This window comes from Euprymna scolopes, chromosome 36, assembly GCF_053919585.1.
Source record: "Euprymna scolopes isolate OS-2025 chromosome 36, ASM5391958v1, whole genome shotgun sequence".
In the NCBI taxonomy this organism is placed as follows: Eukaryota; Metazoa; Mollusca; class Cephalopoda; order Sepiida; family Sepiolidae; genus Euprymna; species Euprymna scolopes.
This window is the reverse complement of record NC_136517.1, coordinates 46,059,975-46,074,964: the sequence shown is the minus strand read 5'-3', so window position 1 is coordinate 46,074,964 and position 14,990 is coordinate 46,059,975. Positions and strand designations below refer to the sequence as shown.

General features: G+C 36.3%; 1 protein-coding gene across 4 annotated transcripts in view; it reads left to right on the top strand.

Annotated features, from left to right (window-relative positions):
- The window catches only part of LOC145260448 (protein bicaudal D-like), a 100,189-nt gene extending 85,978 nt beyond the window's left edge, over positions 1–14,211 (top strand). For 2 of the 4 annotated variants that reach the window (XR_013864296.1, XM_080118499.1), the window contains exons 3-4: positions 2,772–2,841; positions 12,197–14,211. Coding sequence is in view for 2 of the 4 variants with exons in the window: in XM_080118499.1 (XP_079974625.1) it covers positions 2,772–2,837 (66 nt within the window). In the remaining 2 variants the exon portion in view is untranslated. The remainder of the gene's footprint in view (positions 1–2,771; positions 2,842–12,196) is intronic. The other 2 variants (XM_080118500.1, XM_080118498.1) reach the window with 1 other exon arrangement.
- Positions 14,212–14,990: the final 779 nt, after the last annotated feature.

Here is a 14,990-nt window from a genome sequence, read left to right as displayed (position 1 = left end):
GTCCCCCCCCCCCCACACACACACTTTAATTTCCAACTTCACCTCAAGGGTTCGGGTTCGATCCTCATACTTACCTACCAAAACTTTTTTTTTTTTTTTTGCTCTCAATTTCTATCATTTTCAGTGAAGAACTTGTAAGTTCTGTCTGAACTTGCCATTATGCTGGCACCACACACTAATATGCAATTATCAATTGACTGGCAGGGAGACCTGACTTTACCTGAGATTAAATGATCAAATGTTTCACACTCCCATATTATTGTCATCGAAATTGGTGAAATTGCCCCGTTTTCAATCAAATCTATTAATTGCCTGCTCTAGTTAAGAACTCAGGAAGGAAGCTTTACAGGCCTTCTCGCAGTGACTTAGTCCACAATACATTGTAGTCTACATTGCACTGTAGAGAACCTACTGTAAATTTTATAAAATTACCTTTATATAATGGCTTGAATTAAAGATTAATTTGCAAAAGTCAAATATGGTTTAATTGTGCTCTAAACAAAACATTTTTGAATGCATCCCGGTCATATCAAAAAATCTATTGATTTCATTCACCGGGCCTTTCGGCTTGTGTGGTAATAAAACTTCTCAAATGCACTTGTGATGATGTTAGGCTGAATAAGGTGTTAACTTTAATCTTTGGACTTTTTTGATTATTGATACTTATCAAAGACATTGACACAAGACCTATATAAGAATACTGCCAGATACATAAAGTATATTTGTGTGGAATTTTATAAAAATCGGCCCAGCTGTTACAATGTCCATAGGCAGCAAACTCACACATGCAGTTTTTTTGGGGTTTTTTTTTTTTTTACATTGTGGTCACCACTTATCAAGGCCCGGAAGCCACTCGGACATAAGGATTATTGCGTGTACAGTAATCAATGGGATAATATCATAATTGTTAGTAATGGAGGTTTGATAAAGTGTCTTGCTTAAGGGGGTGGTTCATCAGGAATTTGTTTGTTGGACTTGAAGACATCTAAGTTGTAGTCAGGTTGGAAACAGGCGTGCAAGAAAGAAGCTTTGTTCATGGAATCTACATTTTGATTTAGGCAAAGATAAAGAGTGTGGAAATTTATTGACAGTGGTTTCAGCTAGACGGGTGAGATTGGAGCTCAGACGAGTACTTGCCATGGAAATAAAGATAAAACAGACAGGCTCGCAACCTCTCTTCTGTGGGAGAGAGGTTGCAGGGAAGAGAAAAGGGCATCCCCTACTAAGCCACGAAGTCCATTTTGTTCCTTTTTAGATCATCCGAGAGTTTACCGTTTAGCCTTGAGCTATCAATATCAATAAGTTACCGTACTTTGGGGTAATTACACAAAATCTGGGGGTAATTGTGGCAACTAAAAAGTGCTCTTTATATGCGTGGTTGCCAAAAGAGCGGTTTTAGCTAGTTGGCGTAATTATCCCAAAGTACGGTATACTTTAATGATTCCTATGTTGTCAGTTTCAAGCATTAGTTTTGTTGTACCTTCCCGAATATTTTTTTTACTAGGGACCTTTTTTATGTTGGACTTGAATTTGATTTTTATCTATTTTTAGAATTGCATACTACATCGTTTGTCTATTCCGAATGCGTAGATATGTCAGTGTTTAAGAGTAACCGTATATATGAATGTCTTAATAACATAGTAAATCACCTGAAACATAATCGATGACAGAGAGAAGGCTATATTTTACTGATTATAGTGACGGCGAGCAAAAAGACCTTTGTAAGCTGTATTTTCTTTATCTTCAATTCAAAATAAATGCCAAGCACTTTTAAAAATCAATAAAATCCTATTAAAATGTTTAGCTCCTAAATCTAACAAAGTTATCTTGTTTAATTTTCAGATAAATATAAATAGCATTTAAGCTGATAAAAACTTTGCTTCTGACTAGCCAATTTTATCGTTGTACTATGTAATTGGCAATATAACATTCTTCATTAGAATTTTTTTTTTTCAGTATGGATAGGAGACATTTTTATGCAACTAGTTAATATTACATTTGAAACAAAATGTCAAGTTTATCTTAAATTTTTTGAATGGATTTATTGTTTTATAAAAAATTTTTTTTTTCCTGAAATTCAGAATTGGGTCACAATCGCTATTCTACTTTGATTTTATTTCCAAATTCATGTAGTCATCAACCAGGAGTTTTCTCTCTACACCAAAGCCAACAAAGTCTAGGCCATTGTTATTGTTGAGGTGACTTATTCTCTGTTGATTGATTGAAGTTGGTCTCTGGCCCTGTACAGTTCTAAAAAAATTACCCTCCCAGGCTTTGTCTTCTCTTTTGAGAAGAGGTTAGTTTATTGCTAATTGCCTAAGGTGCCCCTACTGGGGAATGCTGATAGGGCTGCCTAGTGCTCTTCCTCTAGAGTGCTGTCACTATCAACATTTTTGGGGAATCATTTAATGCCAAAATGCAATAGTTATTGGAAAGAACTGTAAATTATTAATATCAGCAATTTGACTCTTAGCTTGAGGAGGCTGGGCTCATACCTTTTTCTGTGTTATTACAGACCATGTTGTTGCAATCATTCTTAGTGCATTTGAACTCTGCATAGCCGATTCTGTAGTCCACATTTGTATTCATTGCCCTCTCTTGTGTTTTCGATATTAGAAATAAAGTCATCGATCTAGAACTCTATATTGCTTACCATCCACTTCTCCACAGAATTTTTGTCTTTGCAAAGGTTCAAATTCTTTTTCCTTTCATTGGTTCTGCCCCTCTTTTCACTCATCTCTTCTTGGTCTGTTCACATCTCTTTTCACCAGATGCCTCAAATTCCTCAAACTTGCTGTTCCTTTCGGCGTTCAGATGCCTTAAAACATCAGAAATAGTTGGGTAGGTATTACTCAAATACTTGTTTTTTTGAGTATGTCATTTTTGTTCAGTGAATTTTTTATTTATATTTGTCTTAATGAAAATTAATAGTCGGTGTTTTTTTTTGGGGGGGGGGGTTAAAAAAATTTATTTTTTAATGTTTTTTTGTTTGTTTTTTTATCTTTTTGTTGTCTGCTTATCTAAATTTGTTGTCAAATTGAAAATGGTAATTTTTTCCTCCTTTTACATTTATAAAGTAGCCTGAGGTGTCTCTAAATCTTCACAGTACACCCATTTCAGTGACGGAACCCAGTGTTCATATTTTTTGTTTTCAAAAATCACCTCTTATCAAGGCCTATAAGTTAGTCGAGCGTAAGGATTAATGAGTGTACGGTAGTCATCAGAAAAACAGTGTAGTTATTGTAGGGGTGGAAATTGAGTATAATTTTAAGGGGACAACTCAACAGGAACTTGTTCACATCAGACTTGAAGACGACCCTGTTGTAGTCAGCTGGAAAGCAGAACAGTTCCACAAGCGAGCAGTTTTAGGAAAGGTTTGTTCATGGAATCTGCATTTATATTTAGGCACAGACAGTAACGGAAATTGTTAATAATGGTTATAGCTAGACGAGTGTCTTGTTTTTTGTTTTCTTTATACAAGTTGGAGGGAGGGCAGAGATTGAAGCTCAGATATAGAAGCCGAAGTTTCTCTGTTGTTGAAGACATCTTAACGAGATCTTGTAAAAAAATTTTAAAGAATTAAAAAAAAATTTAATATTCATCAAAAGTACCTCGCTTTCATGTGGCAAGATGGAGAGCAGCTGCTCTCTCTCTCTGTCTCTGTGTCTCTCTCTCCCTCTGTGTGTGTCTCTCTCTCCCTCTGTGTGTGTCTCTCTCTCCCTCTGTGTGTGTGTGTCTCTCTCTCCCTCTGTGTGTGTGTGTCTCTCTCTCCCTCTGTGTGTGTGTCTCTCTCTCTCCCTCTGTGTGTGTGTCTCTCTCTCTCCCTCTGTGTGTGTGTCTCTCTCTCTCCCTCTGTGTGTGTGTCTCTCTCTCTCCCTCTGTGTGTGTGTCTCTCTCTCTCCCTCTGTGTGTGTGTCTCTCTCTCTCCCTCTGTGTGTGTGTCTCTCTCTCTCCCTCTGTGTGTGTGTCTCTCTCTCTCCCTCTGTGTGTGTGTCTCTCTCTCTCCCTCTGTGTGTGTGTGTGTGTCTCTCTCTCTCTCTCTGTCTCTGTCTCTTTCTCTTTCTCTCTCCTCTGTCTGTGTCTCTGTCTGTCCATTTATTTGAATTCATCTTCTATCCAAAAGGAACATAAAAATCTTTGTAGTAAAAGTGAGATTAACAATAAATTCTTCACTGCCCTAGTGATAACATCCACTCACACCAGTCAGTGTCTGACTTGTGTTCAGTGGAAAAAGGATAGTAACTATCTCTAGCAAACACTTATAGACACAACCAAATCGGAGTATAAAAATGATTCCTTTTGCTCACCAATCGGTTAACATTTGAGGCCCAAGCAGGTGCATCTCTATTCTAATCTGTTTCTCTTGTAAGCTTACTGCCTGATAGCCAGTTTTGAAGACTTGTTTCTCTGCTCTGTTCATCCAAAGTTTGTTGGCTAATAATTGATCGACATTTGCCTTTTTTAAAGTCTCATCTGCTGTCGCCTACTAGTTGGCATACTAGCAGTATCCTACTTCAATTTTTAATACAAACCTTTTAAATTCTATAACCTGTTGATTGCATATTGCTGCTTTGATGTGAATATCGTTCTGTATTGGTCATTGGATTATTTTGCATGAAATCCAATGTCTTGCGTTTTGCATTGTTGTAACATATCTACTTATCTCTCATCATTATTCCTTCATAGTTTTGTTAGTTTTATCTCGATCCCATATGTTGAACTTAGTTACCAATTTGGATTCCTTTTTTTTTTTATGGTTGCTGTACTATGAGACCATGTGTTCCCTCGCTAGACAACAAACACTGACTCAACGCTGTGTGTCGTGAATTCTTTTTCGTCTTTTCTTCTGGGGTATTGTCGTTTCTCACATTGTCAGCTACCAAAGAGAGAGCACACACTGGTTCACAAATATAAAAAAAATAAAACAAAGCTAACTCTGGCACCTTCTGCAAATATCAGTTGCACTCTGTGTGTGTGTGTGTGTGTGTGACACCATCGACCCTTTGAATGCTAAGGTCCTCATCTATATTGTCGAGACCTCTTTGTCATCTGTCGATGTCAGCTCATCTCTATCTCCTAAGTCACGACCTGCATTTAATTGTCGAACTTGAAACTACTCAACTGTTGGAAACCCAAAACTGTCTGTAAACTGTCCCTAATTGTTTTAAACTTATTGCCACTCCTAAAACTGCTCGTGAACTAACTCTAAATATTTTAACATGTGTTTGATCCTTTGTTTTGGTAATCCACCACACCTTGATTAACAATCTTATTCAGCTTTCTTTTGTGTACCTTGGTGAACAACCTTCCTTAGATTTTTTTTAACTTCTAACACTGGGGAAAGGGAGGAATAGTATCACAGTACTGCACGTCTTGCATTTTATGTTGTAACATATCTACTTCTATCACTTGTAATTCTGATTCCTATATCGTCTTGTTAGCTTTATCTGAACTCTGTTGAGCTTGAATTTCATTCTTTAGTTGCTGCACTACTCAGATGAATTGATGGCTACGAATGGGCCAGAATGTTCGTATTAATTCTACCATCACTGATCAGATTGCTTCATAATTACCTTGGACCCTTGCTACTCACCAACTAACTTAACTGCCTATTTCAAAAGTACTCCACCTGAACCACCAAGGTCCCTTCTAATATAATCTAGTATATGAAATTATCGGATAGATTTTAAAGGTTGGACCTAAATAGCTGGTAAATGAAACTTTGATTCTGGCTAGCCAACTTTCATTTATTGTTGTACAGTAGAACCATGGGATATGGCATTAAAAATTAGTAACAAAATACAGTATAGTATATAATACACATGTATATAATCAAATAACATAAATAACACCATGAAATAGGGCAAATACCATCATCAAGGCCCGGAAGAATATATTCCACATTGTAACCTGAAAAAAACGTATCCTAGGGCCACCGTATCCCGGGGTTCTACTGTATCTGTTAGTTGGAATAAACTACCATACTTTACAATTTATTTTTAAAAAATACTCAATATGGTTCAACTGTTTGTAAGTATGGAGATTCTCTTAAACACCTAAAATGAAAATTCAGCTAAGGGGAAAATAACATATATATATATATATATATATATATTAGTAAGAGTATTACTTATTCAATTTTCAGCTTTATATACTGAATCTAACAAAAAAAAGTGAAATATTTACAAGAAATTTGATCCCAGGCAACACTGGATCAGTACAGCTAGTAGATAATGAAATTACTTTATAAAAGTTTAATGAAAGAATTATGTACAAAAAAAAGACTGAATTTCTATCTTCATGTATCAAAGTAATTAACATGGCTAATTTATTAGGAATGATTTTCAGTGTTTGATTAGTTTCTTGTGCCTTCCCGCTCCTTTCTCTATACATTGAATATTCTCAAAGTTTTGATTTGTCATCTGCAGTCTTGGCACATTTAATGGGGATAAACTTCATTTAATGCAAAACTTTAAGATGAAAGTTCATACAAATCAATTTAAAATGACTAAATAGTTTTTGTAAATGTGGTTAAACTTATAATCGTATCCTAAAATAGATGTGCCCCCCTCCCTCGCCCTGTTCTGTTCTGCCCTGCGCCTTCCATTTATTTATTTTTTTTATGTCACAGCTTTTTATTTTATTTATTTTTGATAGTTCCTTATTAAAATGTGTTTTTATTAAAGTAAATGTACTTAAATATTACTGGAATAAAATTAAGTAAATAAAAAGAAAAACATCAAAATAAAATCAGTTATATATATATATTTTTTTTTTTTTTATATCAAGTATCTACTTAGATTCACATTTCTTGTGTATAATTTTTTTTCTTACAGCACAGTGTAAGTATTATATATATTTTAATTCACTTTTATGGTTTTTGTATTTTACCAATTCTTTTGTGTGCTAACATTTGAAGACCGTTAAAATTCTATAAAAACTTTTCCACCACCTCCAATTAAACAATTGCAATGAGCAATATGTCTACATGTAAGGGCAAAATTATGGCCCGAAACACAACTTACCGTTTGAACTTAACAAGTTTTAGAATTTAATTAAAAACTTTTGGGTTTTGTTGAAAAGAAAATCTTTAGTTTATCATCAGGATCCATGTGTTGTGCGAATTGTAGAAATTATTTTTCTCAAATCCATCTTTATTACTTATTTTCCTTTGCTTTTCTGTACCAACTGGCCCTGCTACCTCAACTATTCTACATCTACTAACCCAAGCAGTATTATTCATTCAATGTGCCATATTATTCAAGTCTTGTTAAGTCGTGTAGACTAGATCATCCACTGAAGTCATCAATCTAAACATGTCTTTCAGTCTCTCATTACATATGTATTCTAAGCAAGTAACCCTATTAACCATCGTATCAAATATCGCTGTTATTTTCATAGTAACAAAAACAAAAAAAACTGCTGTAGTAATTATTTTGAGTGCTTCAAAATCAAATATCCAGAGCAAAATCTTCAGACTGTTAAACAATCATCACTAATTTCAAACCTCCTTTTAAACACAGACTTTTTCAAATTATTCCCCATGAAAATAATTACTTTACAAAAGCAGCATCATTTTGGGACACAAGCTAATATAATCACAAATACACAGACATTCCTTGTCTTTTTCCTCTTGTCTTCCCCCCCTCTTGCATTTTTCTTTCTCCCGTCCCCCACCATTGCATTTTTCTTTCTCCCGTCCCCCACCATTGCATTTTTCTTTCTTCCGTCCCCCACCATTGCATTTTTCTTTCTCCCGTCCCCTCCCCCATTGCATTTTTCTTTCTCCCGTCCCCTCCCCCATTGCATTTTTCTTTCTCCCGTCCCCTCCCTCATTGCATTTTTCTTTCTCCCGTCCCCTCCCCCATTGCATTTTTCTTTCTCCCGTCCCCTCCCCCATTGCATTTTTCTTTCTCCCGTCCCCTCCCCCATTGCATTTTTCTGTCTCCCGTCCCCTCCCCCATTGCATTTTTCTGTCTCCCGTCCCCTCCCCCATTGCATTTTTCTGTCTCCCGTCCCCTCCCCCATTGCATTTTTCTGTCTCCCGTCCCCTCCTCCATTGCATTTTTCTGTCTCCCGTTCCCTCCCCCATTGCATTTTTCTGTCTCCCGTTCCCTCCCCCATTGCATTTTTCTGTCTCCCGTTCCCTCCCCCATTGCATTTTTCTGTCTCCCGTTCCCTCCCCCATTGCATTTTTCTGTCTCCCGTTCCCTCCCCCCATTGCATTTTTCTGTCTCCCGTTCCCTCCCCCCATTGCATTTTTCTGTCTCCCGTTCCCTCCCCCATTGCATTTTTCTGTCTCCCGTTCCCTCCCCCCATTGCATTTTTCTGTCTCCCGTTCCCTCCCCCCATTGCATTTTTCTGTCTCCCGTTCCCTCCCCCATTGCATTTTTCTGTCTCCCGTTCCCTCCCCCATTGAATTTTTCTGTCTCCCGTTCCCTCCCCCATTGAATTTTTCTGTCTCCCGTTCCCTCCCCCATTGAATTTTTCTGTCTCCCGTTCCCTCCCCCATTGCATTTTTCTGTCTCCCGTTCCCTCCCCCATTGCATTTTTCTGTCTCCCGTTCCCTCCCCCATTGCATTTTTCTGTCTCCCGTTCCCTCCCCCATTGCATTTTTCTGTCTCCCGTTCCCTCCCCCATTGCATTTTTCTGTCTCCCGTTCCCTCCCCCATTGAATTTTTCTGTCTCCCGTTCCCTCCCCCATTGCATTTTTCTGTCTCCCGTTCCCTCCCCCATTGCATTTTTGTCTCCCGTTCCCTCCCCCATTGCATTTTTCTGTCTCCCGTTCCCTCCCCCATTGCATTTTTCTGTCTCCCGTTCCCTCCCCCACCATTGCATGTTTCTGTCTCCCGTCCCCCTCCCCCACCATTGCATGTTTCTGTCTCCCGTCCCCCTCCCCCACCATTGCATGTTTCTGTCTCCCGTCCCCCTCCCCCACTATTGCATGTTTGTCTCCCGTCCCCCTCCCCCACCATTGCATGTTTGTCTCCCGTCCCCCTCCCCCACCATTGCATGTTTCTGTCTCCCGTCCCCCTCCCCCACCATTGCATGTTTCTGTCTCCCGTCCCCCTCCCCCACCATTGCATGTTTCTGTCTCCCGTCCCCCTCCCCCACCATTGCATGTTTCTGTCTCCCGTCCCCCTCCCCCACCATTGCATGTTTCTGTCTCCCGTCCCCCTCCCCCACCATTGCATGTTTCTGTCTCCCGTCCCCCTCCCCCACCATTGCATGTTTCTGTCTCCCGTCCCCCTCCCCCACCATTGCATGTTTCTGTCTCCCGTCCCCCTCCCCCACCATTGCATGTTTCTGTCTCCCGTCCCCCTCCCCCACCATTGCATGTTTCTGTCTCCCGTCCCCCTCCCCCACCATTGCATGTTTCTGTCTCCCGTCCCCCTCCCCCACCATTGCATGTTTCTGTCTCCCGTCCCCCTCCCCCACCATTGCATGTTTCTGTCTCCCGTCCCCCCCCCACCATTGCATGTTTCTTTCTCCCGTCCCCTCCCCCTTAAACTATATCCAGTGGTGAGGCCCCAACTTGCTGGCTTTGGGGAGTGTGGAGCCACCCTTTAATTACCATTGCACCCAGGTCCACTCTGACCCAGAGTTGTAGTACCTGTTAGGGTCCCAACTATGGGTTAAATAGAAACATACTTGAAAACAACAAATATATTCTATTTAAAAAATTTTTCAAAATCTTTGGATTCGGCATTAAATAACCTGAAAAGGGTTGATATGCCGTAAAACAACCAACCAACCCTTCCCTCCCCATTGCATTTTTCTTTCTCCCCCGCCTTGCATGTCAAATGTGTAAACCAAAATTTGTCTGAGTAATCTCATAAAAACTTTGCCCCAAATTTTGACCCTTTAATGTTTATTTTGGTTTCAAATCAAAATAAAGTTTTACCCATGTCCAAGTTACCTACATCTAAAATTTCAAGTCTTTAGATCCAGAATTGGCAGAGGAATGAACTTTTGGAATTTTTGGCAGCCAAATTTGCGCCCCAAAACTGATTATAATGCTTGCATGTTGGAATACCCGTTATGTATAAATTTCAAATGTTTAGGCCCAAAATTGGCTGAGTAGTTTGCTAGATGCACAAAGGTTAAATCTTTTGAATTTTGACCCTTTGGCCGCTCAAATTTTCGACCCAAACCAATTAAAAAGTTAGCCCTGTCTCTAAATACCCATTATGTAAAATTTCAAATGTTTAGACCAGAAATTGGCCGAGTAATTCGGTAGAGACCGCAGAGGTCAAATTTTTTTAAACTTTGACCCCAATTTTGAATCCTTAACATTTATTGTTTTGGGCCCAAATTATAAAGTTAGATCCATGTCCAATTAACCTATATTTAAAATTTCATGTGTTTTGACCCAAAATTGACAGGAGTTTGGTAGAGTTTTCAAAGGTCAAATCGTTGAACTTTGACCCCTTGACAGCCAAATTTCTGGCTGAATAATTAGATTTTCCCAAAACTCTGTACTCCTGTTAAATCTCGAGTCTCTAGAATGAAAATCGAGTTATTTGGTAGAGAAATGTGTATACACACACACATTCATTTTCACTTTAGATATATCATATAATTACTTTCTGGTTTCATATCTGCTTGTCTATAAATATTGTATTATGACAAATGAACATTTACTATACTGTCTTCTGGATTTAGCATCAAAAGATAGTTCATTAAAATAAAACTAATCTTAGAGTATCAACTTGACAGATATCAAATCTCTATTAATAACAGCGTCTATGTAGAGACATTCATTCTTTCAAATAGCTGTATGAAGCCAATGTTGCCCTATAGTAGCTTTACTTGCGATTGCTTTGCCTTTTTTGACAATATTTTGTTCCAGTCAAGTGCATTTTTGTATGGATGAATAGTTTCATTTTGTTTATTTATTTATTTATTTTTAAAGATGGCCACTATTTGAAAATGATTCAGATTCAAATTGTTTTCTCAGGGGAATTAAATATGATTAAGTTTTATTCTTAACATGCTGCAAATTGATTTTTTTTTTTTTTTTTTTTTTTTTTTTATAAGGTGATAAAGTGACTGATTTTACTTTATATATTAGTTTAAAATGTGTTTACGGTCTGTGGCATAGAAAAAACAAATGTTAATGTAACATTAATGATGGGTGATCTGGTAGTTCTTTATTCAAGGTTTCTCATACCACATCGTTATTAGACTGAAAGGAGATAGAAAGTGCAAAAAAGTCAATTTTGTGACTCGTGAAGAAACCAGAAGCTCCTCCCTTCTCATGACATGATCGTGTATAGATTCTAGAATTCTCTATATACATCCCAAACTCAGATGTGACACAAGAATGGTAAAAGGGGATTTAAGAGCCAACACCTTAAAGAGCACTCTAGTCTGCAAAAAAGTTTGTGCAGCCCTATTAGCATTCCCTGGTAGCGGCGCCTTGGGCGATTAGCAATAAACTTCTCTCTTAAAGAGAAGCCAAAGCTTGTAAGGTAGACCTCTTACAACTACACAAGACCAGCAGTATACCACTATCAACATGGAAGATATCATTTTAAAAATGGTTTAGTACAAATGGGGGGTGGGTCCCTCCCTGAGTGACTACATAATTGTTGAACTATTAAAACAGAAATCGCTAACAAGTGTTGCAAAGAAAATGAATATTAACAACCCTGAAACTTTTAAAGAAGTCAGTATGTAATATCAATACAGAACATACCTTGTAGCAGGAAATTAAGCTTAATATGGGGGGGGGGTCATATATATCTATACATAGCTATATTTAGTCTTTCTCCGTTTGGACTTTCTCAGTCTCCTTTCCACGCCTCCACCTCTGTTTCCTTTCCACGCCTCCACCTCTGTTTCCTTTCCACGCCTCCACCTCTGTTTCCTTTCCACGCCTCCACCTCTGTTTCCTTTCCACGCCTCCACCTCTGTTTCCTTTCCACGCCTCCACCTCTGTTTCCTTTCCACGCCTCCACCTCTGTTTCCTTTCCACGCCTCCACCTCTGTTTCCTTTCCACGCCTCCACCTCTGTTTCCTTTCCACGCCTCCACCTCTGTTTCCTTTCCCCCTCTCCCGCCTCCATTCTCCTGTATCTTTTCCACTTCTTTATCTCTATTTTCTATTTCGTGTGTCTATAACCATTAATATCGATTTCTTTTTTTTTATTTTTTTTTTATTTATTTTATTTATTTATTTTTTTTACTTACAGTTTTTCTTCCAGTGACAGTCCATACTCCAGCCCATTTGCTGATGTGCCCAATTTGATGATTCTATTTACAACTGACATTGTCTGATAATGTCCATAAAAAATATAACAGCCATCATCGCCAAAAATCTTACCAACGAAAACAACCAACAACTAAATCCATGGTGCTGCTCAAAACCAACTACTATTGCAACTACTACGACTACTGAATCCATTGTTGGAAACGAAACCCACCAAAACTCTGTGATCCTTTGAAATGAGCTTTTTGTTTTCCTTCGTTCTGTTTAAAGACTGATAATGCTGAATCAGGAATCTTACCACTAAATGCCTAATTTTTTCAGCATAAAACAAAGTTGGAGAGGCAAATAAAAAAATAAAAACAACTTGGTAATTCTTGAAAGCCACTCCTTTTTGCAATATCTATTGAAAATGCTTACCTCACAGGTGCCGTTATCAATTAAGGAACATTGGCCTTGGAGTTTATCACCGGGACAAGTCTAATATAAACAAAATAAAAGCAACAAACTCCTAATTGTACTTCATGCTGAATGTACTTATATTAAAGGATTTTTTTTTTTGTTTTTTACAATGAATCACAGTTTAACCTCTTTTCATAATACACTACCAAATTGAAAAAGATTTTAAAAGAATCAAAGAAATATCAAAATTAAATCTTTTTTATATCTTTTGAATCTTGTGGAGGAGTTACAATTGTCAATAGACTTTCACATTTATTTTATATATATATATTGGGAAATAATTGGAAAGTATGAATAACCACATCAAAATCATTTTTAGCTTGACTTATATTTCACTTTGCTAAAGTTCTTTTGATTTAAAAAAAAAAAAAAAAAAAAAATGGATGAAATATAACTTATGCTAAAACTGATTTTGTTATGGTCATCCATATTTTCCACTTATTTTCTCAACATTTTGTTGGATTTAATCCATATTTGTTATGAGGTATATATCTCATAGGTCATCTTTCTTACTTTATTCCTGGTTCCATTTACAAATGTCTAAGTGGGTTCAGTGATTTACAGAGAACATTTCAATCATCTGTAATTGGTTTAAACAATTCTGAAATATGATATGCACACGTGTGTGTAACACAAAACTTATATTATTTCATATGGGGGACTTTTTCATGTATAAATATCCGTCTAAGTTAAAACTTTCTTTCTCCAAAAGGAAGTATGAAAAGTTTAGTCCCTTTTTATAGAAGTATGCTGTGCAATGTACCCGTGCTAGTTAGTTCCCTAAAATATTTATTTAAAAAAAAAATAAATAAAAAATAAAAAAAAAATTTTTTTTTTTTTTTTTCTATAATGTCCCAATAGTAATTAAAAAGGGGTACTCGGTTATATTCCTGTTATTTATACTCGAAAAAGAAGAAAAAATGAGATGTTCACTAACCTTTCACGATGTCTTCCCATACTACGATCATGTATCCCAATTTCTTGAAAATATAAATCTGAATTTTTTTTTTTTTTTTTTTTTTTTTTTGTTACAAAATTTGGAAATTGCCTTTTTATGTGGCTACATCATACAAGTTAAACTTTTTTTTTTTTTTTTTTAAATTGAAATTCATGGATAGCTATTTTCACATACTCTTTGAAAAAAATAGTTATTCAGAAACAAAACATTTTCATTTAACTCTTATACTTTTTAACATATAAGAGTTAAACTAAAATATTTGATTTTTTTTTTTTTTTTATTATTAAAAAAAAGTTTCTATGAATGTTAAAATATTCAAACTTTTTTATTTAAAAAAAAAATGTATATATTTAATTCTTGTGATATATCTACATATGGAGGCAATATTAATATAAATCTATTTTCTTTCTAATCATCTCCCCACAGCTATACCATTGTTATAAACACTCTCCTTCCCCTCCCTAAGTTTCACTGTGATCAACTTCTATTTTCTTGCTTTTTTTTATCCTTGAATATAAATAAAACAACTAATCAAGGTATATGCACACAAAACAAAAAAAAAATTATAAAAAATAATAAAAGAATCATTGCTTTGAAACTTTTAACTTGCAATACTTGTCCACATATTTCCTTCCATATTTTTTCCCTCCCTCCAAACCTTTAGTCTTTCATCTGGAAAAAAAATGCTTTTATCATCGCTGAACTTTTGTTTAGTTTTCATTTTTTTTTTATGTCTTAACTGCATAATTTTAGCTTCTCAGTTTTTCTTGATGCATAAATGTGACCAAAAAACAAATGTATGAATGTTCATTTTTTTTCTACACTATTTTCCCATTTCCACTTTAAAAAAAAAATAATGGTTCAACATCGGAAAGAATGTAAAATAAATTCTTTTCATTGTTGCTTTTTTTTTTTCTTTTAATTATTCAGGTAGCAAATTTACTGCCTGAATCTATTTCAATCAAATTAAAGAAAAAAAATATCTAAAAGCTGTGGAAACATGGTCACAGCAGATATTTTTTTCTCTTTTCTCAGTACATTTCATGTCTTCAGTATGGGAAGCTATTGTACTGGTTTCAGATGGATGATAATAAAAACAAATTCCTCCCAGACATAAAAAAAAAAAATGTTTTGTTGTTGTTGTTGTTGTTGTTTTTTTTTGTTTTTTTTGTTTTTTTTTCCAGGATATAAAAATTCTTTCTATATTGTTCTATGTGAAACAAATTTGATTTGGAACTCCTGAAGACAATTTTGAATATTCAAAATATGCAACTCATAGATGTAATATAATGTAGATGTCTGGTTTGTTTTACAATCTACAAAGGTACAAGGAAGTGATTTAAACGAAAAACCTCAAATA